The sequence below is a fragment of the Capra hircus genome, chromosome 7, assembly GCF_001704415.2.
Source record: "Capra hircus breed San Clemente chromosome 7, ASM170441v1, whole genome shotgun sequence".
Classification (NCBI taxonomy): domain Eukaryota; kingdom Metazoa; phylum Chordata; class Mammalia; order Artiodactyla; family Bovidae; genus Capra; species Capra hircus.
Window position 1 is genome coordinate 63,134,102 of NC_030814.1, and position 26,973 is coordinate 63,161,074.

At 40.4% G+C, this 26,973-nt stretch overlaps 1 protein-coding gene across 1 annotated transcript; it reads right to left on the reverse strand.

Annotated features, from left to right (window-relative positions):
* FBXL21 (F-box and leucine rich repeat protein 21) lies at positions 2,618-11,548 on the reverse strand. The gene is made up of 4 exons (XM_005682960.3): positions 10,996-11,548; positions 10,419-10,541; positions 4,217-4,388; positions 2,618-3,547 (listed from the first exon to the last, which is right to left on the reverse strand). The coding sequence occupies exons 1-4, from the start codon at positions 11,359-11,361 to the stop codon at positions 2,904-2,906; spliced, it is 1,305 nt and encodes a 434-aa protein (XP_005683017.2). The 5' UTR covers positions 11,362-11,548; the 3' UTR covers positions 2,618-2,903.

Here is a 26,973-nt window from a genome sequence, read left to right on the forward strand (position 1 = left end):
TATGACTCTTTCCTGGTTATGCTGACAATAAGTATAAAAGGGAAATAAGACCATATGACTATTCAAAGGACCAGAAATAATACAGCTCTGTAGATCTTAGTCAGTCAGTAAGAAATGAGCGAGGTGAATTCCTCCTTCTGGAAACTTTCATGAATTTTTGCTTAAACTCTTTGGAATGTAGAAAACTCCAGTAGAATGACTCCGTCCCTAGCGTAGCTATGCTATTAGAAATGCAGTCAGCTGAACTTTTTTACTAAAGAGAAGGGGCTGCATTGGTATACTAGCACCTGTGTATAAGAATGTTCATAATATTACTATTTGTCATAGCAAAACTCAGAACAACTCAAATGCCTGTCAATAGTAAGGTGGATAAACTGTGGTTTCGTTACAAAATGGAATATTATACAGCAGTCGTAATAAATGAACCTCAGCTAAACATAACAAAATAGAGGAATCGTTAAAAAAGCTCAAAAGAGCATATAGCATGATACTGTTTTATCAAGTCCAAGCAACTAAAGCCAAAACAGAATTTTTAGGAACGCATGTATAGGTGATAAAAACATATAAAAAGGAAATCGAGCAAATAATCAACACTAGTTATCTCAGGACTGGATAGGGAAGGGCCACATAGAAAAATTTAAGTTACTATCAATGCTGTAGTTTTATGGTTGGGAGGTGACTTCACGAGTATTTATCATTATGAATAAGATGTTATAGAGGCAACGAGACTCGGGTGGGTACCCAGGAAGAAGACTCACTGACGGCTCTCAGATAGTTTAGAGTCCATACAACACCATCAGTGCTTTCTCATATCCAGTTAGATACTCTTCTCTCCTGTGTCACAACATCTTATACAAGGCTAGCAAATTAAGAGTTTAAGTTTTGGTTAAAAAGAAGAAAACTGCAACACCGGCACTGTCTGGTTTGACCATCTACCTTATTCATCTCCCTAGTGCCAAATGACTTCAGCGCACTCCCAAAGATTACACTTTTCTTCGAAAGGCAAAGCCTGTGCTCCCATTGAGATCACAAAAAAGGAAATGGCATACGGATTTCAAAGGCAATTTTAAAAGGAGCTCTAAAATGTTTGAACAATGACATACACACTTAGCCTTCTAAATAATCAACCTTCTGAAGTGACTGTTTTAGAAACCACACTCATTACCCAGCACAGACGGCTTCTCCAAAGAGCAAAAATGCTGCTTTCTGCCTAGCCTCCCACAGGCACTCCTATCTGTTGAACGTAAATGCAAACTTTAGACTAAAGGACTTCTTTCCTCAGAATCACTAGAATATAGCGCCCTCTGGTGCACTGCATCAGAAGCTTTTCCTTTAGGTGTGAGTGTTAAAATGTTCAGTCCAAAGTACTGCACAGGTTCAAATGACAGGGAGGTAACAGCCCTGAGTAACTTAATTTTCTTTATTGAAGGTGATTATAACATATACTTAAAATTTTGGTGTCAGATATTAGCTTAAATGACTATAAAATCCATCTTTATTTAGAAAATGTTTTGAGTTTTCTGAAAGAAAGTAATTTAATGGAAGAACAAGTGGTCAATTTTAGAGGCCATAGCTGGACAGGGAAGAATTATTACATTTTTGTGACAACATTTATCACACTCAGGGCATATTAACAATAACATATGACTTTAAAATCTGCCTAGAATATGTACAAATGCGCTCTGACTAGAGGGTGCATGGCAATTTTAAGGAACTGAAAGAGGATGAGAACAGAAGGGCAAAGGGCACCTGGTGGGAGGAAACAAGGTCAAAGAAGCAGGGAGAAGCCAGGAGCCAGAACCTGTAGGGTCTTATGGGTCGTTTTAAGGATCCATATTCATCTTAAAGGCAATTAATCATAGCCATTAAAGAGTTTTGGCTGTGTTACTAATTAAACAACCACTTCTGCAAAGGATCTGGCATAGTTTCAAATACACAGTAAATATATCCAGTAAATGCTGATTCCCTCACAACACCCTCTAAAAAATTTACTTTTTATCTCAGTAGTGTATTTAACCAATTACAATCTCAGTACCTTTATAAAATGAATTAGTGTTATTTAATGTTACTCTAATGCCCATTTTCTCCCAAGTTAATACAACAAAGTAGAATTCGAAATGCACTAGAAATTACAAGTTATTTACTGAATCATAACATGATCTTATATACCGCTAAAAAATAGAGTACAATTAAAGCCAGCCTCTGTATCTCTACTTTGATTGTACTCTTAGTTTCTAATATAAATATTTTGTAAAGTATATTAATACCAAGATGAAAAAGAAACAATTAACAATATAAAATTATAAGTGACATAATTTAAGGGATCCAAAGCTCAATATTACAAATTTATTTAGCAAGTCAAAATATGCCTTCAAGGAAGGCTGAGGAACTTATCTAGAAACTGATTATCTGGAGAAGGCACCCCACTCCAGTACTCTAGCCCGGAAAATCCCAAGGACGGAGGAGCCTGGTAGGCTGCAGTCTATGGGGTAGCAAAGAGTTGGACACGACTGAGCAACTTCACTTTCACGCATTGGAAAAGGAAACAGCAACCCACTCCAGTGTTCTTGCCTGGAGAATCCCAGGGACGGGGGAGCCTGGTGGGCTGCCGTCAATGGGGTTGCACAGAGTCGGCCGCGACTAAAGCAACGTAGCAGCAGCAGCAGCTATCAACTATCTAACCCACCATACAGTGTCTGTGCTCTATTTATGATTTCTGTCTTTTCAAATCTCTCATAGTTTCTCAAATGCTTCTGTTATAATCCATTAAGACAGTTTGTAAATACAAGATTTCACCTAACACATTTCAGCAACGCATCTTAAAATTTACATGTGCATAGACAGAAAGAAGCTAATCTTATAGATTAAAAAAAAAAGTTAAGAATCTTTGGTTCAGTAGTCAATTACCAGAGAGGCATGACATCAGGAAACCATATTCTTCCCAGGTATTTGGAGACTTCAGTGTGAATTTCATCTAGGCTACAAACATCATCAGGTATCAAAACGTCCTCCATGATGGAGAGGTGGGTTAGCTTTCTCCCACACAGTCTTACAAACTCAATGAATGCAGTGCAGCTAACCTCACATTCACTGAGGCCCAAGGCTGTTAAGTTTTTACAGTGTTCAGCAATACAAATAAGTTCATTATCAATGACCTGAATACCATTAGCACATACAACCAACTCTACTAGTCGGGGACAGTTAAGACCTAGCCGTCCTAGAATCTCTTTGCTTACTGATCGACCAAAATAAAGATGAGTAACGGGGGTTTCTTCTTTGAAGAACGTCTCCATTTCCTCTTCATATAAAAAAAAGTACATAACAACATTCACTCCAGGGGAGTGTTTAATAAGTGCATCCCAACTTTGTCTTTTAATAGAATGAAATTCAATTTGTCCAGGATTTTCACTCACAACATCTATTCGAAGATGCTCAAGGTTAACATGAGTCTCATTTGAAAGCGCCAGGAGAAGTTCATCACTTAGCATGTAATAATTCAATGCCAGTTCTCTCAGACCTTGACAATGGTCAGCTACACAAAGGATTCCTGCAGGAAATGGGGAAAAATCTTTAAACACAAAGAGTATGGATACTAACACAACATTTTGTGAATTTAAATTTGTATCAGTTATTCATTATTTCCTAGAATAGACATCTAATGATTTCTGAGGAGATGGATGCTGATATATATATATATATATAGATAGATAGATAGATAGATAGATGATAGATACAATTTGCATGCAAATCTGTATGTGTGTGTGTGTGTGTGTATATAAATAATTGTGTGCATATGTGTACTTAGTCGTGTCTGACTCTTTTGCAACCCCATGGTCTGTAGACCTCCAGGCACCTCTGTCTATAGAAATTTCCATACAAGAATTCTGGAATGGATTGCCATTTCCTTCTCCAGAGGATCTTCCCCATTCAGGGATTGAACTTGCATCTCTTCCGTCTCCTGCACTGGCAGGCAGATTCTTTACCACTGCACCACCCGAAAAGCCCCATATAATTATACATACAATAAAAATATATATAAGTAAGATACTCTTAGGAGAAGCAATTTAAACTATATTTAGCTTATATCAATACACTGAGTTCTTTTGAAAGAAGGATTGATGAATTACATCTCATAAGCATGTAGTGTTCAACAGGAAATTGTATTACTACTATTACTATAATAAAAACGGCATATGAGCTTAAAAATAAAACCTACCATCAGATGAAACATGAGGACAGCTACTCATTTTTAGGCGTCTTAGAGTATCACTATTATTGGCCACAAGAATGCTCAAAGAAGGATCATCCACTGGCGTGTCTTCAATTTTGATTGACGACAATGATTTTGAGTTAACAAAAAGAACTGTAAGTGCTGACACAAAATGAGACTAGCATGGCAATAAGAAAAAATTACAAAAACATTATTTTAAAATCTATAGCTGCAAGAATTTCATCAAAACTGTTTATTAATATATCAATATATGCTTATAATAGCATAATAAAAGTGATCAACATATTACTGCTTTTCATAGTGCCATTAGCCAGGAGAAATAGCAAAGTATGGTTTATTACTTTTATCATTGTTAAATGGAATAGTGAGAAAGGAAGAAGTTTCAAAGATTTCATAAACACATCTTCCAATTATTTTCAATCTTAAGGATTTATTTTTCAACATTAAAAGGATATAATCTTATGTATTTCCTAGAATAGAGGTTGGCAAGTTATGGTCCACTGGCCAAGTCCAGTCCACTTTATCGTATGGCTCATGAGTTAAGTATGAAAGGTGTTAGTCACTCATTCATGTCTGACTCTTTGGGACCCCATGGACTACAGCCCACCAGGTTCCTCTGATCATGGAATTCTCCAGGCAAGAATACCGGAGTGGGTCACCATTCCCTTCTCCAGGGGATCTTCCGGACCCAGGGATCAAACCCAGGTCTTCCACATTGCAGGCAGATTCTTGATCATCTAAGCCACTGCATGGTTTTTATATTTTCAAATAGTTCAAAGAAAATTTTTTAAGAGGAGTACTTTGTGATAGGTAAAAACTAAGTGAAGCTCTTTCAGTGTCCATAATTAAAGTTTGACCATAGAAGAGCAATGTGGGACTCATTTATGTACTGCTCTGCTTTCACACTACAATGCGAGAAGTGAGCATAATGATAGGACCCACAAAGCCTAAAATTTACTATCTGGACTGAGTCAACACCCTAGTCTAGGATAAATAAACTCTTATCTGTTTTATTCATTTCTGTATTTCTAGCACCTAAAATAGTATCTGGCATATAGTAAAAGTCAATATTTACTGTCGATGAATAAATGATGTCATATTCTTCAGAGACTTTTTTGTTCTAGCAAATTACCTAAACAAAGATACATTTTGAAAACTCTCTGTTTTGAAGACTGACAAACTTTAGTTTAGTTACAGTTTGACTTCATAATGGGTGGAGTTTCAGAACTTTTCAGATCCAGTATTTTTTGATACAGATAGAAAGTCTAGAAAACAAATCTATGCACATTTTTTCCTTTTCAAAATCAACTTGGATTCTATCAAAGCCTCTACTGTCCCTATCAGAATGACCAAACTGGTTACACATCGTAATCCCTTTACAAGAAAACAATGGTTTATACAGCTGTAAACTGAGTTACACACATTTTTCAATGGTGGACAGCTAAACCTCTTTACTAAACTTTGCTGTTGTTGCCAGCCGTGCGTTGACTCTTTGTGACCCCATGGACTGCAGCACACCAGGCCTCCCTGTCCTTCACCATCTCCCAAAGTTTGCCCAAGTTTGTGCCCACTGCATCAGTGATGCCATTCAGCCATCTCATTCTCTCTGCTCTTCTCCTTCTACCCTCAATCTTTCCCAGCATCAGGAACTCCAATGAGTCAGCTGTTCACATCAGCTCAGTTCAGTCACTCAGTCATGTCCAACTCTTTCCAACCCTATGGACTCTAGCACACCAGGCTTCCCTGTCCATCACCAACTCCCAGAGCTTGCTCAAACTCACGTCTGTCAAGTCAGTGATGCCATCCAACCATCTCACCCTCTGTCATCCCCTTCTCCTCCTGCCTTCAATCTTTCCCAGCATCAGGGTCTTTTCCAAGGAGTCAGTTCTTTGCAGCAGGTGGCCAAAATATTGGAGTTTCAGCTTCAGCATCAGCCCTTCCAATGAATATTCAGGACTGATTTCCCTTAGGATTGACTGGTTCCATCTCCTTGCAGTCCAAGGGACTCTCAAGTCTTCTCCAACACCACAGTTCAAAAGCATCAATTCTTCGGAACTCAGCTTTCTTTATAGTCCAACTCTCACACCTATACATGACTACTGGAAAAACCATAGCTTTGACTAGGAGGACATTTGTTGGCAAAGTAATGTCTCTGTTTTTTAATATGCTGTCTAGGTTGATCAGATTTCCTTCCAAGGAGCAAGCATCTTTTAATTTCACAGCTGGAGTCACCATCTGTAGTGATTTTGGAGCCCAAGAAAATAAAGTCTGTCACTGTTTCCATTGTTTTCCCATCTATTTGCCATGAAGTGATGGGACCGGATACCATGATCTTAATATTTTGAATGTTAAGTTTTAGGCCAGCTTTTTCACTCTCCTCTTTCATCAAAAGGCTCTTTAGTTCCTCTTCATTTTCTGCCAAAAGGGTGGTATCATCTGCATATCTGAGGTTATTGATATTTCTCCTGGCAATCTTGATTCCAGCTTGCACTTCATCCAAGCTGGCATTTCTCATGATGTACTCTGCATAAGTTAAATAAGCATGGTGACAATACACAGCCTTGACATACTCCTTCCCCAATCTGGGACCAGTTTGTTGTTTCATGAACCAGTTCCAGTTCTAACTGCTGCTTCTTGACCTACAAAACAGATTTCTCAGGAGGCAAGTAAAGTGGTCTAGTATTCCTATCTCTTGAAGAATTTTCCAGTTTGTTGTGATCTACACAGCCAAAGGCTTTGGCATAATCCATAAAGCAGATGTTTTTCTGGAATTCTCTTGCTTTTTCTCCAAAATAGTGGAGCTTCAGCTTCAGCATCAGTCCTTCCAATGAATATTCAGGACTGATTTTCCTTAAGATTGACCGGTTTTATCTCATTGTCCAAGGGAGTTTTAGGAATCTTCTCTAGCACCACAGTTTGAAGGCATCATATCTTCGGTGCTCTCCCTTCTTCACAGTCCAGCTCTCACAACCATACATGACCACTGGGAAGACCACTATACGGACCTCTGTCGGCAGAGTAACGTCTCTGCTTTTCAACACACTGTCTAGGTCTGTCACAGCTTTCCTGCCAAGAAGCAAACATCTTCTGATTTCATGGCTGCAGTCACCATCCGCAGTGATTTTAGAGCCCAAAAGAGGAAATCTGACACTACTCCCACCTTTTCCCCTTCTCTTTGCCATGAAGTAATGGGGCCAGATGCCATGATCTTAGTTTTTTAGTATTTAGTTTTAAGCCAGCTCCTTCACTCTCCTCCTTCACCCTCATATCTAACATTGTTGATGTTTCTCCCTTCTATCTTGATTCCAGCTTGTAACTCATCCAGACCAGCATTTCTCATGATATGCTTAGCGTATAGGTTAAACAAACAGGGTGACAGCAGACAACGCTTCTGTATTCCTTTCTCAATCCTGAACCAATCAGTTGTTCTATACAGGATTCTAACTGTTGCTTCCTGACTTGCATACAGGGTTCTCAGGAAACGGGTAAGATAGTCTGGTATTCCCATCTCTTTTAAGAGCTTTCCACAATTTATTATGATCCACATAGTCAAAGGCTTTGGAGTAGTAGATGAAACAGAAGTAGGTGTTTTTCTGGAATTCCATGGCTTTCTCTATGATCCACTGAATGTTGGCAATTTGATCTCTGGTTCCTCTTCCTTTTCTAAACCCAGCTTGGACATCTGGAAGTTCCTGGTTCTCAAAACGCTGAAGCCTAGCTTGCAAGATTTTAGCATGACCTTATTAGCATGGGAGATGAGTGCAATTATCCAATGTTCGGGAAATTCTTTAGTACTACCCTTCTTGGGAATTGGGATGAGGATTGACCTTTTCCAGTCCTGCGGCCACTGCTGGGTCTTCCAGATTTGCTGACATATTGAATGCAACACCCTGATGGCATCGTCCTTTAAGGTTTTGAATAGTTCTAATAAACTTTATGGTGCCAAAAATTATTAGACGAAAAGAAACAGTTCACTCTTTTTCCTTAAGAAATGTAAGGTTTATTTCACTTTTAATCAACTTCCATAGGACTCTTTCAGTCCTGAAGGACACAGTTAAGCATTAGAGTACATATTTCATTATAGTAACAATGTATTAGTGCTTTCTTTAAAGATTTTTTTTTAATGCAGACCATTTTCAAAGTCTTTATTCAATTTATTACAACACTGCTTCTGTTCTTATGTTTTTGAGTTTTTGGCCACAAGGCATATGGGATCTCAGCTCCCCAATCAGGGATTGAATCCACATCCGCTGCACTGGAAGGCAAAGTCTTAACCACTGAACCATAATGGAAGTCTCTAGGTTAGTATTTCTCAGGCAGATCAAAATTCCGTATCCATGTATAACCTTCCCTCAGTCTGCAAATGAAAGAACTGAGGCAGAGGGACAGCCACAACTTTGCCAGAAGCCACAGAGCTCATTTTGTGTGGAGGCGGGGCTTGGAATGAAGCCTCTGGTGACTGCCTCAGCTAACCCAGAAGCTGGCCCTGGAAGCTGATGTGCAGCAGAGAGACAGCCCAGAATCTAAGAATTTCAGGGTAATCTGCTTCCCTATCTCATAAACAAGGAAGTAACTATTTAGAAGTAGTAAGTTTTCATCTGATTACTTGAATCCCCAAGTGACCCATTTTTTTTAGCATACCTCTTAAAAAGATTAACAGGCTAGCAGAAATGCATTCTAAAAGAGAGCCATGACCCAGTTAATGAGAAAGGAGATGCTGCTATTCCTCCATCCTCTTCCATAGGACGGTCTGCATTAGTCAGTTTGACTGACGACCAGAGTTCAGTGCTTATTATACATGAGGCACTATTCTAATTCTGGGTTTATTATGGTAAATACGAAGAAGAGAATCCCTGCCCTCAAGAAGCTGATGTCTTCTGTTTGAGGAGAAGAAGAGTACACATTAAATAAATAAGGTGACTTCCAGTTCTGATGAAGGATGTAAAGAAAATAAAACACTGCAGAGAGTAACTAGAGGAGGGGGTGTTGTTTTAGCAAAATGGGTCAAGGAGGACCTCTCCGAGGACATGGCATTCAAGTCAAAGCCTGAATGAAGAGAAGGCAGTCATTAATTTCTGTGGCAGAGACCACTGGTTGCTTCATAAGAACCATCATCCTTTCTTCTTTCGTAATCTGGTTCTAATTTTTAGCTGGGCATACTGCCACCCAGCTAAAAGACTTTCCTTGCTTCCCAGAGATGTGCTGTGGCCACAGAGCTAAGCTGCCCAGTAAGACAGACAGAAGCCCTGTGTGGTACTTATGGCTAGTCTTGTACACCTTGAAAGGGCGAGGGCACACTCTTCCCTCATTTATTCCCTCCAGCGGTCTAGAACAAGGACGTGACGGCTGGAGCACAGAAAGCCATCTTGGGAAATGAAAATGGAGAAAACACTGTGGAAAGAAAGGAAGTGCCTAGGCGGAATGTGGGTTCCACAGTCCTAGTGGACAGCCAGTCCACAGCTAGGGACTGCGGCACCTATGGATTTCCTTAGTGTAAGAGAAATAAACCTCAGTCATGTTTTCAAGCCACTGTTACTTTGGAATTTCTACTGCAAGGATGCCAACATCATCCTAATCAGTATAGTACATTTAGTTAACTATTACACTGTTCCACCTCCACTGGAGCAACTACAGAATTACAGGAGAGATCCACTATCTGCCCTACACACTCTGCATTCAATGTAACTATGCAAACTGGCACTTGGAAATTCTAAATGTAACACCTAGATTTTATATTAATGACATCTTCTGAGAAACAATTATTACAAAATAGATCTAAAGAATGAAACCATGCATTAGCTATCTCATCCAAAATATCTAATGTGCATCTAAGTGCTAGTCAACAAAAACCTGCTTTAAGTAATTATTTGAATGCAAGTAAGGTTGTGATCTGTTTTTAGGAAGAGAATTATGTTTCACTGAATGCATGCTCAGTCACTTAGTCGTGTCTGATTCTGCAGCTCCAGGGACTATATCCAGGCTCCTCTGTCCATGGAATTTTTCAGGCAAGAATACTAGAGTGGGTTGCCATTTCTTTTTCCAGGGAATCTTCCCAACCCAGGGACCAAACTCACATCTCTCTGTTTCCTACACTGGCAGGGAGATTCTTTACCACTAGCACCACCTGGAAAGCCCTATGTTTATCTAGTTCAGTTGTAGTCGATCTCACAAAAAAAATCATCTTTACCTTTGACATAGTCATAAAACTTGGCTTGGCTGTTGAAATCAAGCCCAAAGTCTGGATAGAACAATTTACCAGCTGAGAAAGTATACCACAGGCAGCTTCTGCTGACTCAGTACTACTATCAACCTACAAAGACAATTTAAAAATCTTAATTTCAAGAATGTAACATTAGAAGGTTATTGGCAATATAATTATTTAACAGAATTCAATATTCAACTACAAAACTGTTCTTATCCCTTCAACCTATAAAATAAATGAGTATTTTTTCTCTAATACACACTATATTTGACAAAAAAGGAAAAGCAGAGATGATGACAAATGAACTTTCTAAGCACTTTATACTTTCGAATCTTGTAAGATTAACTGAATTTTAATAATGGCATCTACATGAAGGAAGCTGAAGTTTATTCAGTTGTAGCTCAAGTACTACATCTAAATCTATGCAAGTAACAACAAAGAAACAGGAAATTGTTTGGGATAAGAATTCTGAAAAATTCATTGACTGTTTCAATATAATGATCTAACACAAATCCTAACAAAACTTAAGTCACTGCTTTTATGTACTGCTTATTTTTCTTACCTTAAAGCTGACATACTGGAGATGGGCAGCATGCTTTTTAATGATCTGCTGAATGAGATCAGGATGAGTGGAGTTAAAATATGAAGCAGCTGACTGGTTCAGCTCAAACTCAAACTTTCTCCAAAGGTCAGGTATGTGGAAAACTTCATTCCATCTCCTACAGACAGAAGATGCCCGGGCTCGATCTATTAAAGGAAGATACTGGAGAACACGTAACACTACGTGGTGGGGCAAACTCCCCCAGTCCAGACGAGCAGCACACATGTGAGCCTGGCTGAGAGGAGAACAGCACCCAAGTCTTGGCTGTTTCACTGCAGGTGAGGACCGGAGAACTTTATTCATGAAAGATAAACGGTTCCTCTTCATTCTGTAAAAAGTAAACAATGGTAAGTGGTAATTTCCCCCACATTTCCATTCTATATTTTGCTTTAACTGTATGGAATAGCAACATCAGAAAATGAGAAACAGCTTAAGACAATTTTGACAGGAATCTTTCACTTTCACGCATTGATAGGCACTACTTAGCACTAGACATACAGAGATAAGCAGGAGGGAAAAGTCAAAGTGTTAGTCGCTCAGTCATGTTCGACTTGCTACAACCCTGTGGACTGTAGCCCACCAGGCTCCTCTGTCCATGGGATTCCCCAAGCAAGAATACTGGATTGGATAGTCATTCCCCTCTCCAGGTAGTCTTCCTGACCCCGGTTTCCCACACTGCCGGCAGATTCTTTGCCACCTGAGCCACCGGCGAAGCCCCAGATAGGAAGGCGCTTGTTCTCAGAGAGCTATGGCGAGACAGCAAAACACAGTGATGATGCCATCGCTGAACCTGGGACCAGCTGACGGAAGCTTAAGGGAGTGGCATGTTCTGGAGTTTGCATGTGGGAGGGGGTAGCCGGGGTGAGTTTCCAGGAAGAAAGGTCCAAGGGAGCAGTGCACGTGCTAGGCTTATTCCTAGGCAATTACTGTATTCTCATATCACACTGCAAGTGTGCTGAGAACTCCAGCAGGGTGGGGCTGTGGGGATCGTTGGGAGATAGAAAACCTAATTAAAAGCATGGATCTGGGTTAAGTCCCAACTCTGTTATTTACCAACCATGTGATTCTGTCTGAGCAAATTAACATAAGCCTCAGCTTCCTCACCTGAAAAGCAGGGAGAAATGCATTACCATTCTCATAAGGTTGTTAGGAGGATTAAAGTAACTCAAGTGCCAGCCCATAGTAAGGGCTCAATAAATGTTGCACTCACTGTTAAATCATCTAATGCATTTTCCTGAACAAATTTCATTATGTTGCTTAAGCTGGAGCACAGTTTCAATAAAAAGCCAAATGGCCTGTGACAGTTTTCAGATGACACCCAGGACATGGGAGCTCTAGAGAAGCGGGATATGGCAGGGACAGAAGCCGCAGCAGCGTACTGGGTCCTCACTAGCTGATGTAAACATAGTAAAGGAATGAGCATTCTTTCCCAACAGAAAGAAAGGATCACTCCTATTAGCTTGAGACAAAACTAAGTGCAGACAAAATTCAGGTCTAGATATACCCAAGCATATAGGGTTATCTTGTACATATATTTTACATAAGAATTCAAAGTATTTTAAGTATACAATTTAAAATAGTAATAAAGGTAGGTCTGAATCTCATTTAACTTTGGTTGACTCTTTAACCCTCTTCTCATCCTTGAACGCTAGGAATGCATATGTGGAAGATTTGGTATCATAACTGAAACATACCTTCAAATCTAATGAAATATTTATTTAATATGTAAATATCCCTATCTCATGAGTGACTGTCTGATGGGAAATATTTCTTAACCACAACATAGAGATGGATCCCAGAAATAGGAATGACCTATAAAATCACTGAGCAAAATGAAAGGTCATCTTTAGGGTTTGGGAAAGGGAAGGAGGGGTAGGAAAAAATTGTGTCTCAAGCACCAGGCAAAAGAGCCAGTGCACATCTGAATCTGACTAAACCAGTTCACGTACATAACTGAGCAATACACTGCACAATATGAACAACTGCTGACACCAATAATTCAGAGCATGTACTATTTTAAAGGGTTAATTCCCTAAAATGAAATACAATGGTCCAAGGAAAGCAAAGGGACGGGCGTTAGATACTCACCTCTGAAGCGGAGCACATTTATTGACATTTTGCTTGTAACTGTTCTATTAGGAAGCCTACAGAATGGAAAGCTAAAATTTTACTAAGGAGTTACCAAAAAGTTATTCCTAACATAATCCCTCATTAAAAAAGCAGTGAAGCCAAAAATAAAACAAAGACTTCATCCAAATGCCCAGTTAAAAAACCACCTTGTGATTCTAAATAGAGGAACAGTGCTACATATTAAAACCGCATGTAACAGGGATTAAATGCTAAACCTGTGTATCTGTTAAAAATCATTAAGTTCCCAATTCACTGACAGAGTCACCCAGAATAACTAAACGACAGTATGTACCAATAATTTTATCAAAAAATAACATCTTAGTTTTCTTTTTCCTCATGTACACCAACTTTCAGAATAGAAAACCCATCCACAAACCATACATTTTATATGAAATAATTTTTTAGCAATGAGCATCAGGAAAATATGATCGAGTGCAAGACAAAGGGATCTTTATTAGCTTGAAAACCTTGATAAAGAAATTCCAGCCTAAGCATATACAATCACTTTTCAAAACTGATCATTTCTTTTTCAAACTACCAACTTTCTTACCTAAAGAAGGCTCCCAAGTTACAGTTCACGGTGAATGAATGAAATGAAGTAACTGCTGCCATAGGGTACTCACCAATATCCATTTGATTTCACTTCCTAGCTTGGCAAAACACCACAAAAACACATTCATCAGAATATATAAGTAAAAATTCAGCAATTTTTACGCTTAGGGCATTTATATATCATTATATATGTTGAAAGTTATTATCAGAAATTTACTGATTCCCAAACTATTTTCCACTCAGAAGCAAAGCTGTCCATTAAAGCAAAAACAAAAACAAAATACCACTAGCCTGATCAACAGAAATAGTGCAACACTCGCCAGGAATTACACATGAAGCTCTACTCAAATAGAAGACTGTGTATGAAACAGTCAAATGAAGGCTCTAAAAATTCACATTTTAATAAAAACATATATAGAGTTACTACAAAACAATTAAGGTAGCCCTGATTACATCTGTTAATAGGCTATGTAAATCTTTCAGTTCCAGTTTTTAGAAGCACATAACACCACTACTTTTCATACTGTTCATGAGGTTCTCAAGGTAAGAATACTGAAGTGGTCTGCCATTCCCTTCTCCAGTGGACGTTTTTTCAGAACTCTCCACCATGACCCATCTGTCTTGGGTGGCCCTACATGGCATGGCTTATAGTTTGAGTTAGACAAGGCTGTGGTCCATGTGATCAGATTGGTTAGTTTTCTGTGGTTGTGGTTTTCATTCTGTCTGCCCTCTGAAGGAGAAGGATAAGAGGCTTATGGAAGCATCCTGATGGGAGAGACTGACTGAGGGGGAAACTGGGTCTTGTTCTGATGGGCAGGGCCATGCTCAGTAAATCTTTAATTCAATTTTCTGTTGATGGGGAGGGCTGTGTTCGCTCCCTATTGTTTGACCTAAGGCCAAACTATGGTGGAGGTAATGAAGATAATGGCGACTTCCTTCAAAAGGTCCCATGCAGGCACTGCTGCACTCAGTGCCCCCAACCCTGCAGCAGGCCACCGCCGACCCACGCCTCCACCAGAGACTCCTGGACACTCACGGGCAAGTCTGGGTGAGTCTCTCATGGGTCCCTGCTCCTTTTTCCTGGGTCCTGGTGCATCCAAGGTTTTGTTTGTGCCCTCCAAGAGTCTGTTTCCCCAGTCTTGTGTAAGCTCTGGGGGCTCTATGGTGGGGTTAATGGTGACCTCTTCCAAGAGGTCACATGCCATACCCTGGTCTACTGCACCCAGAGCCGCTGCAGCAGGCCATTGCTGACCCATACCTCCGCAGGAGACACTCAAACACAGTTCTGGCTCAGTCTCTGCAGGGTCTCTGGGTCCTGGTGCGCACAAGGTTTGTTTGAGCCCTCCAAGAGTCTCTGGCAGGAATGGGGTTTGATTCTAAATGTGATTTTGCCCCGCCTACCATCTTGCTGGGGATTCTCCTTTGCCCTTGAATGTGGGGTGTCTTGTTTTGGTGGGATCCAACATTCTCCTGTTGATAGTTGTTCAGCAGCAAGTTGTAATTTTGGAGTTCTCGCAGAAGATGAGCGCACGTCCCTTTACTCCACCATCTTGGAGAAAATCTTGGCTTAAAACTCAACAATCAGAAAACTAAGATCATGGCATCTGGTTCCATCACTTCATGGCAAATAGATGGGGAAACAAAGGAAACAGTGACAGACTTTATTTTCTTGGGCTCCAAAATCACTGAAGATGGTGACTGCAGCCATGAAATTAAACGATGCTTGCTCCTTGGAAGAAAAGCTATGACAAACATGGACAGCATATTAAAAAGCAGAGACACTACTTTGCCAACAAAGGTCTATCTAGTCAAGGCTATGGTTTTTCCAGTAGTCTTGTATGCATGTGAGAGTTGGACTATAAAGAAAGCTGAGCTCTGAAGAATTGATGCTTTTGAACTGTGGTGTTGGAGAAGACTCTTGAGAGGACCCTAGACTGCAAGGAGATCAAACCAGTCCATCCTAAAGGAAATCAGTCCTGAATATTCATTGGAAGGACTGATGCTGAAGCTCCAATATTTTGGCCACCTGATGTGAAGAACTGACTCCTTGGAAAAGACCCTGATACTGGGAAAGATTGAAGGCAGGAGGAGAAGGGGACAACAGAGGATAAGACGGTTGGATGGCATCACTGACTTGAAGGACATGAGTTTGAGCAAGCTCCGGGAGTTGGTGATGGACAGGGAAGCCTGGTGTGCTGCAGTCCATGGGGTCACAAAGAGTTGGACATGACTGAGCGAATGAACTGAACACCTCTACAGTTATAATAATTAAATAAGCAGACAGAACTTTTATTATTTATCATTCCCATATGAATGTAGTTTTGACTAGTCTGCTGTTAACATAAGCTTCTGTGGTTTTTAAATTTTTCACCTGTATTGACAGACATAATTGATTTGTTCATGATTGATTCATATTCTCTTTGAAGTTTGATCAATTTCTGTGACTTATCAGAGTTAGGAGCAGTCTGTGGACACAGAAGAAAATAATAACAGGTCTACACCAGGTGTGGCAAATAGATGGAAAGCAATGGAAACAATGACAGAACTTTATTTTCTTGGGCTCCAAGATCACTGTGGACAGTGAGTGCAGCCAGGAAATTAAAAGAAGCTTGCTCCTTGAAAGAAAAGCAATGACAAACTTAACAGCATATTAAAAAGCAGAGACATTACTTGGCCTACAAAGGTCCATATTGTCAAAGCTATGGTTTTTCCAGTAGTCATGTATGGATGTGAGAGCTGGACAATAAAACAGGCTGAGCACTAAAGAATTGATGCCTTCAAACTGCGGTGCTGGAGAAGACTCTTGAGAGTCCCTTGGACTGCAAGGAGATCAAACCAGTCAATCCTAAAGGAAATCAACCTTGAATATTCACTGGAAGGACTGATGCTGAAGCTGAAGCTCCAACCCTTTGGTCACCTGATACGAAGAGCCAACTCCCTGGAAAAGACTCTGATTCCGGGAAAGATTAAAGACAGGAGGAGAAAGAGATGGCAGAGGATGAGACAGTTGGATGGCATCACTGACTCAATGGACATGAGCTTGAGCAAACTCTGGCAGACAGTGAAGGACAGAGAAGCCTGGGGTGCTGCAGTCCATGGGGTTGTAAAGAGTCAGACACGACTGAGTGACTGAACAACTACCACAATACTAGGATAAAACTCATTGTCTGGGCATCATGAGTAAGTGTCATAAAGTAAAATTAAATCAATGCACTCTGCTCCTTTCTGTAAGCCTAACTCAGTTACACATACCAGGTGGCGGAGACAGCTTATTAATAATCCACTAAAAACTTCTCTTCAATCTCTAATGCCCACCATCAGCCAGCTCTCTACTCTCTGAATCCTACTCCTAAAATAGAGCTCTGGAGGACAGACAGGGAGAATGGTAGAGCTCAATATCCACAATTTGATTTCTAGACTGCCAAGTGTTGCTCTACTATCATACAAACCCTATCTTCCAGATAATGGCAAGGTCAGCTCTCTCTCCTTTATATTCTACTCCAGGAGTAAGCAGATGGGAGCCACCAGGGGCACTTTCAGAGGAATACCACAAAAGAAGAGAGAGGTGAGCCAAGTGACTTATACTTTCCTAACCAAAGGACAGAGTTTTATTTACCGCAGAAACTTTGCTACTGAGTTATCAAGATGGCTAATTCCGTGTATGCAGGCCATGGTTTATGCTAGAAAACACTGAAGAGATCTGGAAGGATATACAAATAGGGAGTCTCTACCTAAGACCCAGAAGTAGGCATTGTGAAGGTACCTCAGATCGGCTCACTGGAGTTTCTAAACTCAGATGAATTACTTTCCTGGTGGCTATAGGAACTTGACTGCTGTTTTAAGAGTCACCAAATAGTGAGGATTGGTGGAAGACAAAACCAGAATTTAGGACCCCATCAGGTGGTAAGCCACAATTTGAAACATGTAGAAATGAGCAAACTTGACAGTGATCACAAGTACAAAACAGGTTTATCAGCACTTGGCGAAAAAACGTAATGATGATTCAAAGTCCACTTGGTGGCTTCACTAACCACCCTAACCCAATTTCCCTTTTTCAAATATATTTATTAATTTGGCAGATAGGTGACCCTGTGAATCAGAGCCTCTAAAAGTATCTAAGAACTCTCCCACAGTATTCTTGAGGGAAAGATAATCAAAGACAGGTTACTAAACAAACATCCAAAGCTCGCCTGGAAGCAGTAATGAAAGCAACTATCTTCTGCACCATCACCAGGTTCTTCCAGATTGATGAAATGAATACACAGAAGGCACTTCTAAAAACTTCAAGTTTTTATGAGTCACAACAGTAGAAATATTATGTAAATAACAGATAAAGAATAAAGATTTAAAACTATCTGAAAAATGAGACAAATTTGTTGGAAGCAACAAGATGAAAATGAACAAAAATAATGAGCAAATGTCCTTGAACAACTTTTCTCCAGTGGCACACTGAGGAATTAGACTGCTCCCCCCACATGCAGGTGACCTCTGTTAGGAGGTCTGAAATCCTAGTAGTCATCAGTGCAATGACCAGAGAGGTGTGGCCTGGACAGGGAAGCGGAAGATTTATTTCAATGCTTGGGGCTGGTGCATGGGGATGACCGAGAGAGATGTTATGGGGAGGGAGGTGGGAGGGGGGTTCATGTTTGGGAACGCATGTACACCTGTGGTGGATTCATGTCAATGTATGGCAAAACCAATACAGTACTGTAAAGTAAAATAAAGTAAAAACAAAAATTTAAAAACAAAAAAACAAAATATAGTTTTGAAACTTGACTGCTTGACAGAATACTAATAAAAGAGAAAATTTTGCCAAAGGGCAAAATCTTCCCACTGAACATATCCCAGAGGACAAAATATAATTTTTTACAAATGTTATCAAAAATATTTATGTTCTTTGCAACCCACATGACCTCGGAGTTCCATTCTAAATCTAAAATCCACAATTTTAAAAAATATGAAAGTCAAACTACAGTATCATCAAAGTTCCAACAGGACATAAAGAACTGGTATGTATTTATGTCTAACAAATCTTTCTTAAAGCACTGATGGCCAACTTTCTACTGCTGTGACTCTTAAAAACTTGAACTGGGCAGTGTGTTTACATCCTTGAAACTGAGATGGGGGAGAGTCTCAGCTGTTCCCCTCCCTTAACTCTCCCCACCTCTCCTCCCAACTCCGAAGAGAAAAGGGAATGAGGACTGCAAGCCAGGCTCTCTACAGGGAAGGCTTCTGAAACGAGGAGAGTCTCTTCTCAGTGTTGGGTACACCAACGGATCTTAACAATTAATACGAAGCGTTCAAGAAGGCATTTTGCAACATTTTTCTGAGCAAATAATCAGTTTTTCCACTTCATATTTTGGGGTAAATTTCTGGGCACAGGTAACTAAAGACAAAACCAATAACACCTAAAGGGCAGAGATTCTTCCAAATCACAGGGAAAGCTTGTGTCTACTTTTCTCCAGGACATGCCTTCGTAAACATAAACTCTTAACAGGCTCCTCATGTAAGGGAAAACACTTCAAGTCGTCGTGCCAAAGAGACCGCGTAAGCAGTAATCATACAGGTAATGAAAACTAATACGCGTTTAAGAGAGAAGTTAAAGTGAATATAATCCGTTCAGAGCTTACTCTACAAAGATGAACAAAATGACTAAATTCAGGAAATCTGGGTCCCGGGCTGGGACCGGCAGAAAAACCACCCTGGGAAGAAACGAACATGAGACTGTAAAACCTCAGACAGAAGACCCCACCTCAAGGAAAAGCAAACGCGGGGGTGGGGCTTGGCCACGGCAGTCTGGCCTGGGGTTGGGGGCGTCTCAAGCCGGGGAGCCCCCTCCCGCTCCCCGTCTCAGGGAGCCCGGGTTGAGGACGCCAGGTCGCGTCTCCTCGTTCAGGGAGAAAGCGCGCTAGCCGGGTCCCCAAACAACAACCCGCCCAGGGCAGGACCCGCGCTCCTGCCCGCGGCTTCCTCAAAGCTGGCGGAGGCGCAGCCCCCCGCAGACCTCCGCGCTCCCCAGAAGCAAAGGATACCTGGAGACACAACCGCGTGTCTTTTCGCGCGCCCGGGCCTTCGCCGGCCAGACTGCCGCGGCGGCACACGTCCGCCCGGCCCGAGCTCTGCGCGCCTGCCCTGGAACCGGATGCGCTGGTCCCGGGGCGAAGACCCCAGAGTCCGCGGGCGGCCCCCAGGCCCTCCCCCGGCCCCGCCCCCGGGCGGCAACGCATGCGCGCAGCTCCAAATGTCTCCGGGCACCTGTGCGTGCCGGCTCGCACCTGCTCAGGGACATCTCCTTAAGTGGTGACTGGAAGGTTTTTCTGCCTGGTGGCCTTCAGCTAAATTGATGTGACACCTGCGCGGTGAAATCTTAACGACCAGCCCGTCCGAATGGGAGTGAATTCACAGTTCCAGCTTCTAGAACGTAACTTCCCTGGGAAGTAAACCCTTTATTAACACAGAGATACACGAAACTTAAAATCCTGAAAGTGTTAACAGTTCAGTGTTAAATATGTGTATGTCAACTCCCTGTCCTGTACCGCGTCTCACTCCCTGGGGATAACCACTGTTTCTGTGTAAATTACTAGACCTTCCGTATATACACAGAAGTATCCAGTGAGAAGCAAGGATTTTATTACTCTCATATGTTAAGTTTGAAAAAAACTCTGGGATCAAATTATATATAATGTCCTGGAACTTCTTTTGCTTACTACACCACGGATATATTTCTCTATAAACTTCTCTGTCAACACAGATCCCCCTCATACTTTTTTTTTTTTTTTTTTGCAAACAACTCTATTAAGGTCTAATTGACAAAACAAACTGCACATACTTAAAACATACAATTCGATAAGGCTGAACGTACACATTGCCTCCAAAAGTTTCCTTATGCCTGTCTATAATCCCTCCTCCAACACTGTCCCCATCTGCTTTCTGACAATACAGATTAGTTCACATTTTCTAGAATTTTACATAAATTGAATCATAGAGTATGTACTCTCTTTATCTGGTTATTTGCACTCAGCATAATTATTTTGAGTGTCATAGTGTTAGTCGCTCAGTCATGTCTGACTCTTTGCTACCCCAGGGACTGTAGCCCGCCAGGCTCCTCTGTCCATGCAATTCTCCAGGCAAGAATACTTGAGTGGGTAACCATTCTTTTCTCCAGGGGATCTTCCCTGACCAGGGATTGAAACCAGGGCTTCTGTACTGCAGGTGGATTCTTTACCATCTGAACCACCAGGGAAACCACCAAGGAAATGAGTATCATAGCTCATTTGTTTTTATTGCTGCATAGTATTCCATTTTACAGATATAACACAGTTTATATACACATTCACCTGAAGATGGACATTTGGCTATTACAAATAAAGCTGCTATGAACATTACTGTACACATCTTTGGACATATGCTTCATTTCTCTTGGGTGAACACCCAGTATGGAAGAGCTGGACGGCATAATAGATGACACCACCCTTCTGGAAGAAAGCCAAGAAGAACTGAAGAGCCTCTTGATGAAAGTGAAAGAGGAGAGTGAAAAAGCTGACTTAAAACTTAACATTTCAAAAAACTAAGATCATGGCATCTGGTCCCATCACTTTATGGCAAATAGATGAGGAAACAAAGGAAACAGTGACAAACTTTATTTTCTTGGGCTCCAAAATCACTGCAGGTGGTGACTGCAGCCATGAAATTAAAAGATGCTTGCTCCTTGGAAGAAAAGCTATGACCAACCTAGACAGCATATTAAAAAGCAGAGACATTACTTTGCCAACAAAGGTCTGTCTAGTCAAAGCTATGGTTTTTCCAGTAGTCATGTATGGATGTGAGAGTTGGGCTATAAAGAAAGCTGAGCATCAAAGAACTGATGCTTTTGACCTGTGGTGTTAGAGAAGACTCTTGAGAGTCCCTTGGACAGCAAGGAGATCAAACCAGTCAATCCTAAAGGAAATCAGTTCTGAATATTCATTGGAAGGACTGATGCTGAAGCTGAAGCTCTAATATTGTGGCCACCTGATTCAAAGAGCCAACTCATTGGAAAAGACCCTGATGCTGGGAAAGATTGAAGGTGGGAGGAAAAGGGGAAGACAGAGAATGAGATGGTTGGATGGCATCACCAACTCAATGGACATGAGTTTGAGCAAGCTCCAGGAGTTGGTGATGGACAGGGAAGTCTGGCATGCTGCAGTCCATGGGGTCGCAAAGAGTTGGACACTACTGAACTAGGCGACTGAGTTGGGTGGCTGAACTGAGCTAACTTCTGAAGAAGATTGCCAGTCTTTTCCAACAAGGCTATTTTATATTCCCACCAGAAGTGTGTTACAGCTCCATTTCCTCCACATCCTCACCCTCACTTTTTAATCTAATAGGTATCTAGAGGTATCACAATACAGTTTTAATTTACATTTCCCTAGTGAATAATGCTCTTGAACATTTCTTCGTGTGTTTATTTGCCATCTGTACAACTTTTTTGGTTATGTGTCTGTTAAAATCTTGCCTAATTTTAATTGGGTTGTCTGTTTTCTCACTGAATTTTGAGAATTCTTTATACATTCTGCGTACAAATCCCCTATCAGACATATGACTTACAACCTTTTTGTTTTCTAGTCTGTATGTAAGTTGTCTTTCTACTCTCCTTTTGAAGAGCAGAAGTTTTCATTTCGATGAAGTCTGGTTTATCAATTTGACCTTTTGTGGATCATGATGTCCATGTAAGAAATTTTTGCCTAAGCCAAGTTCACAAAGATTTTCTCCTATATGGTTTATAATTTTAGATTTTACATGTAGGTTTATGATTCATTTGAGTTAACCTTTGTGTATGAATCCAAGTTCACTTTTTTGTGTATGCATATCCAATTACTTCATGTCTAGCTTTTGAAGAGATTGTTGCTTTTCTCCACTGAATTGCCTCTGCGTCTTTGCAGAAGATCAGTTGTTCATGTATATGTGGTCTAAGAGTCTCTATTTTGTTTAATTGATATATTTTCCCATCTTTATGCCAATATCACATGGCCTTGTTTCTGTAACTTTGTAATAATTATTAAAATCAGGTAATTTTAGCCCTCCAACTTGTTCTTTCAAGGCCATATTGGCTATTTTGTTTTATTGGTTTGTTTGTTTGTTTAACATTTTATTTTGTATTGGGGTATAGTCAGTTAACAATGTGATAGTTTCAGGTAAACAGTGAAGGGACTCAGCCATACATATATAGGTATCCATTCTCCCCCAAACTTCCCTCCCATCCAGGCTTTATTATGACTGATATTCTTTGCATTCCTATTTGCATTTTAGATTCAGTTTGTCAATATCTACAAAAAAAAACAAGTCTTGATGGGATCTTGCTAGAGATTGCCTTGAATCTAGAAATCAGTGTAGGGAGAATTGATAACTTTAAAATATCAAGTCTTCAAACTGATGAACATAATATAGCTTTCATTTATTTAGGCCCTCTTTAATTTTTCTCAGCAATGTTTGAGTTTTTGTACAGGTATTGCACACTTTTTTTTTTCCCCAGAGATACTCTAGGTATTTTAGAGGAGTCTAGGGGTCTACAGTCCGTGGCGTGGCAAAGAGTTGGATACGACTAGGCAACTGAGCATGCACAAATCCTTAGCCTTCTAATCTTTCGGCTTCCCAGGTGATACGGTGGTAAAGAATCCAACTGCCAGTGCAGGAGATGCAAGAGACGCGAGTTTGATCCCTGGGTCAGCAAGATCCCCTGGAGGAGTAAATGGCAACCCACTCCAATATTCTTTCCTGGAAAATTCCACAGGCAGAGGAGCCTAGCATCTACAGTCCATGGGGTCACAAAGAATCAGACATGACTGAGTGAGCAACACACACGCTAGGTATTTATAGTTTTTACAATGCTGCTGTAAACAGTATTTCTTTTTATGTTTTAATTGCTAATCATTTGTTGCAAATATATAGAAATATAAGTGATTTTTGTACATTGATCTTGTATCTTGCTGTGCTGTGCTTTGTCGCTTAATCATGGCAGACTCATTGCGACCCCATGGACTGTAGCCCACCAGGCTCCTCTGTCCATGGAATTCTCCAGGCCAGAATGCTGGAGTGGGTAGACATTCCCTTCTCCAGGGGATCTTCCCGACCCAGGGATCGTACCCAGGTCTCCTGCAATGCAGGCCGATTCTTAACTGTCTGAGCCACCAGGGAGCAAACTGGCTCAAATCACTTTTAGTTCTAGAAGCCTCCATTGGCATCTAGTACATTCCACTGGATTTTCTACATAGACAATCATGTCATAAAGGCCGTTTATTGTTTGTCCCAATTGAACGCTAAACCAATATAATTATACTCTGAAGATCTATTCTGCCTTTAAGAATTTGGTGCATGAGACAGGGTGCTCAGAGCTGGAGCATTGGGATCACCCTGAGGGATGAGATGGGAAGGGGGGTGGGAGAGGGTTTCAGGATGAGGAACACATGTACACCCATGGCTGATTCATGTCAACATACGGCAAAAACCACTGCAATATTGTAAAGTAATTAGCCTCCAATTAAAATAAATTAATTAATTTAAAAAAGAGTTTGGTGTTTAATATTTAAAAATATATATAATCTATATTCTAAATAAGTTAAGACATTTTGCTTTTGCTTCATATTCCTTTAAATTAAGCTTTCCCCAAAGGAAATTAGTAAATATGAAATCAGTAAAGCAAAAATTAAGGGTTTTCATTTTAAAGTCAGAAATGCCAGCTAGTGTGTCTCTGAATGTGAAAGAACTTGCTGCTGTTTTCAGACACAGTATGAAGCCCCTGAAAAGAGAGGGAATTATGAAATGACCATTTTAAGTGGGTCAGGGCTAGTCATACCTGACAATACTGATTCAAAGCCACTATCCTGTTTTGAAAAGTGAATAAAATCAAGGGGATTGTGTGGAGCTCAAGATTCCATAAACACTGTGTTCTGTCTCATGTAAGGTAGCCTTGTTTTGTACCATCTTGTGGATCTGAACTTATCATTTCTTAAAACAGAGAAGAAAAATGATTTTAACCTTTTCCTTTTCACTAATGCTTTTCTAAGTCAAGTTTTTATAGTGCAAAGTCTTTAAAATAAAATGTAACATTGAAGTGTGTGTTCCAACTGGTTTGAAAAGCTGTAACATAAATTACCTGGTTTTAAAAGCTTAACATAAATTTGTAATTTTTAAAGATAATTTTCTGTAACATTGAATTACCTGTTCCAACTGATTTTAAAAGCTGTAACATAGATTAGCTAGTTTTAAAAGCTGTAACATAAATTTGTAAATTATTCTGCAAATACACTTTATTTTAAAAGGACACTGATTTATTGCTATGTTTAACTAAACATTTCATAGAAATAGTTAATTTATAGATAATTTTCTGTAGTCATCCCTGAAAGGCAAAATGTGTATTATTAATTTGACTGTCCACACAAATCTGGGATTATAGAGAGAAACAAGGTCAGTCATTTCAAATCATGTGATAAAAGTAGGTTAGTAGGTCATGTTTTATAGCTGTCCTGGTGATCAGCTATCTTTAAAGGCCTTTCAAAAAGTAGTCATTAGCAAGAATGAAAATTTCTTAGCTTTTTAATTAGAGGAAAAATTTAATACTAAAATATTTTCCTTGTAAAAAACAGCAAGTGTTTTCAATGTGTTAAAATTTCCTCTTTATTATGTTTTACTATGGCAATTTAAATTCTTTGAAAAATGCCAAGTCTTAAGATTGGAAATTAAATACACAATAGTTTAATTTGATGTACTGGCTTTATAAAGTAAATGCTCCAAAGTAGGTTTTGTTTTTAATAATTATTATTCATTATCATAAACGATGCACTGTATTGCCAGTTGATTACATTACAACTGTCAGACAAAATGGAAAAGATACTATAATATTTAAGGGAAATAATATTTTAAATATTACAGGATAGCAGTAGACTGGCAGCAAACACACCAATAAGTAAGCAAACAGAAATAGGATAGATCTTTGTTACAAGGTATTGAGGAGACACTGTAAACACAGGCTCAGAGACATCAACAGAGTTTGCCAATCAACAGCAATGGCAACAGAGCAAGAACAAAGTGAGGGGGGCCTCTCTGGTGGTCCGGTGGCTCAGAATCTGCCTGCCAATGCTGGGGACACGGGTTCGATGCCTGGTCTAGAAAGATTCCACATGACGTGGGGTAACTAAACCTGTGTGCCCCACAACTGCACCTCGAGCCCGCGCTCAGCAACAAAGAAGCCGCAAGAATAAGAAACCCACACACCACAACAAAGAGTGTCCCCACTCGCCACAGCTGGAGACAGCCTGCACGCAGCAACACAGATCCAGTACAGCCATAAATAAAGGAATCAGTTCAGTTCAGTCGCTCAGTCATGTCCGACTCTTGGCGACCCCATGAATTGCAGCAGCCCAGGCCTCCCTGTCCATCACCAGCTCCCGCAGTTCACTCAAACTCATCGAGTCGGTGATGCCATCCAGCCATCTCATCCTCTGTCATCCCCTTCTCCTCCTGCCCCCAATCCCTCCCAGCATCAGAGTCTTTTCCAATGAGTCAGCTCTTCGCATGAGGTGGCCAAAGTACTGGAGTTAATAAATGAATAGGTAAAATTAAAAAAAAAACTGAGCCACACAGTCACCTGTGCAACACGGGCCAGTGTCAACCATAATGTCCACTAGTGCTCACGTTACACGCCTACCACCGCGTCTCCTAGACGGTGGCGTTAATGAAAGTATTACCTCAACAGAAATTAAAACCAAGCGCAGCATATCTGGCCTTTATATTTCCCTGTGTGAACTCCCTGTGTTGAGTAAAATTGCAAAGCTCAGCATTTAGAGAGAGTGTTACAGCTTTGACTCTTTCAAATGAGTAGTCTTATTTGAGCTTTATAAACATAGGATGAGGTATGCAAAACATGTTGAATAAGAATCAAAGTGAAAAAAAAATCCAAGTGACACCTCTTTCCGGACCCCATACATACCCAGCACATGGCATGGTGTGGGCTCTCAGTTGGGCTTTGAGGAAGAGTCTTGAGAATGCATGAAGCTTTTGAGAATGCACAAAGCTTTGGGCTTAGGGGCAATGATTTTCCTCCAGAAGGGGGAAGCAGATCACATGTGTGAGCTGGAGCTATTTTCTTCCTTTAATGATGATTCACAGAGCATGTATTCAGTTTGGGCTGAATCATAGTAAAAAAGTGTATTTTAGATCCCCAAATCCTTACTGAGTATTTTTGCCCTTACGTTTAATAAAAGAAGATTTCTCTTCAGAGAA

What these genes read in the sequence shown, in the direction of transcription:
- FBXL21 (XM_005682960.3), bottom strand. Translation starts at nt 11,361, where the DNA reads ATGAAGAGGAACCGTTTATCTTTCATGAATAAAGTTCTCCGGTCCTCA. An exon ending in TCCAGTATGTCAGCTTTAAG is followed by an intron (nt 10,542 to 10,995) that starts GTAAGAAAAATA and finishes TTGTCTTTGTAG; the next exon opens with GTTGATAGTAGTACTGAGTC. An exon ending in GTTTTATGACTATGTCAAAG is followed by an intron (nt 4,389 to 10,418) that starts GTAAAGATGATT and finishes TTGCCATGCTAG; the next exon opens with TCTCATTTTGTGTCAGCACT.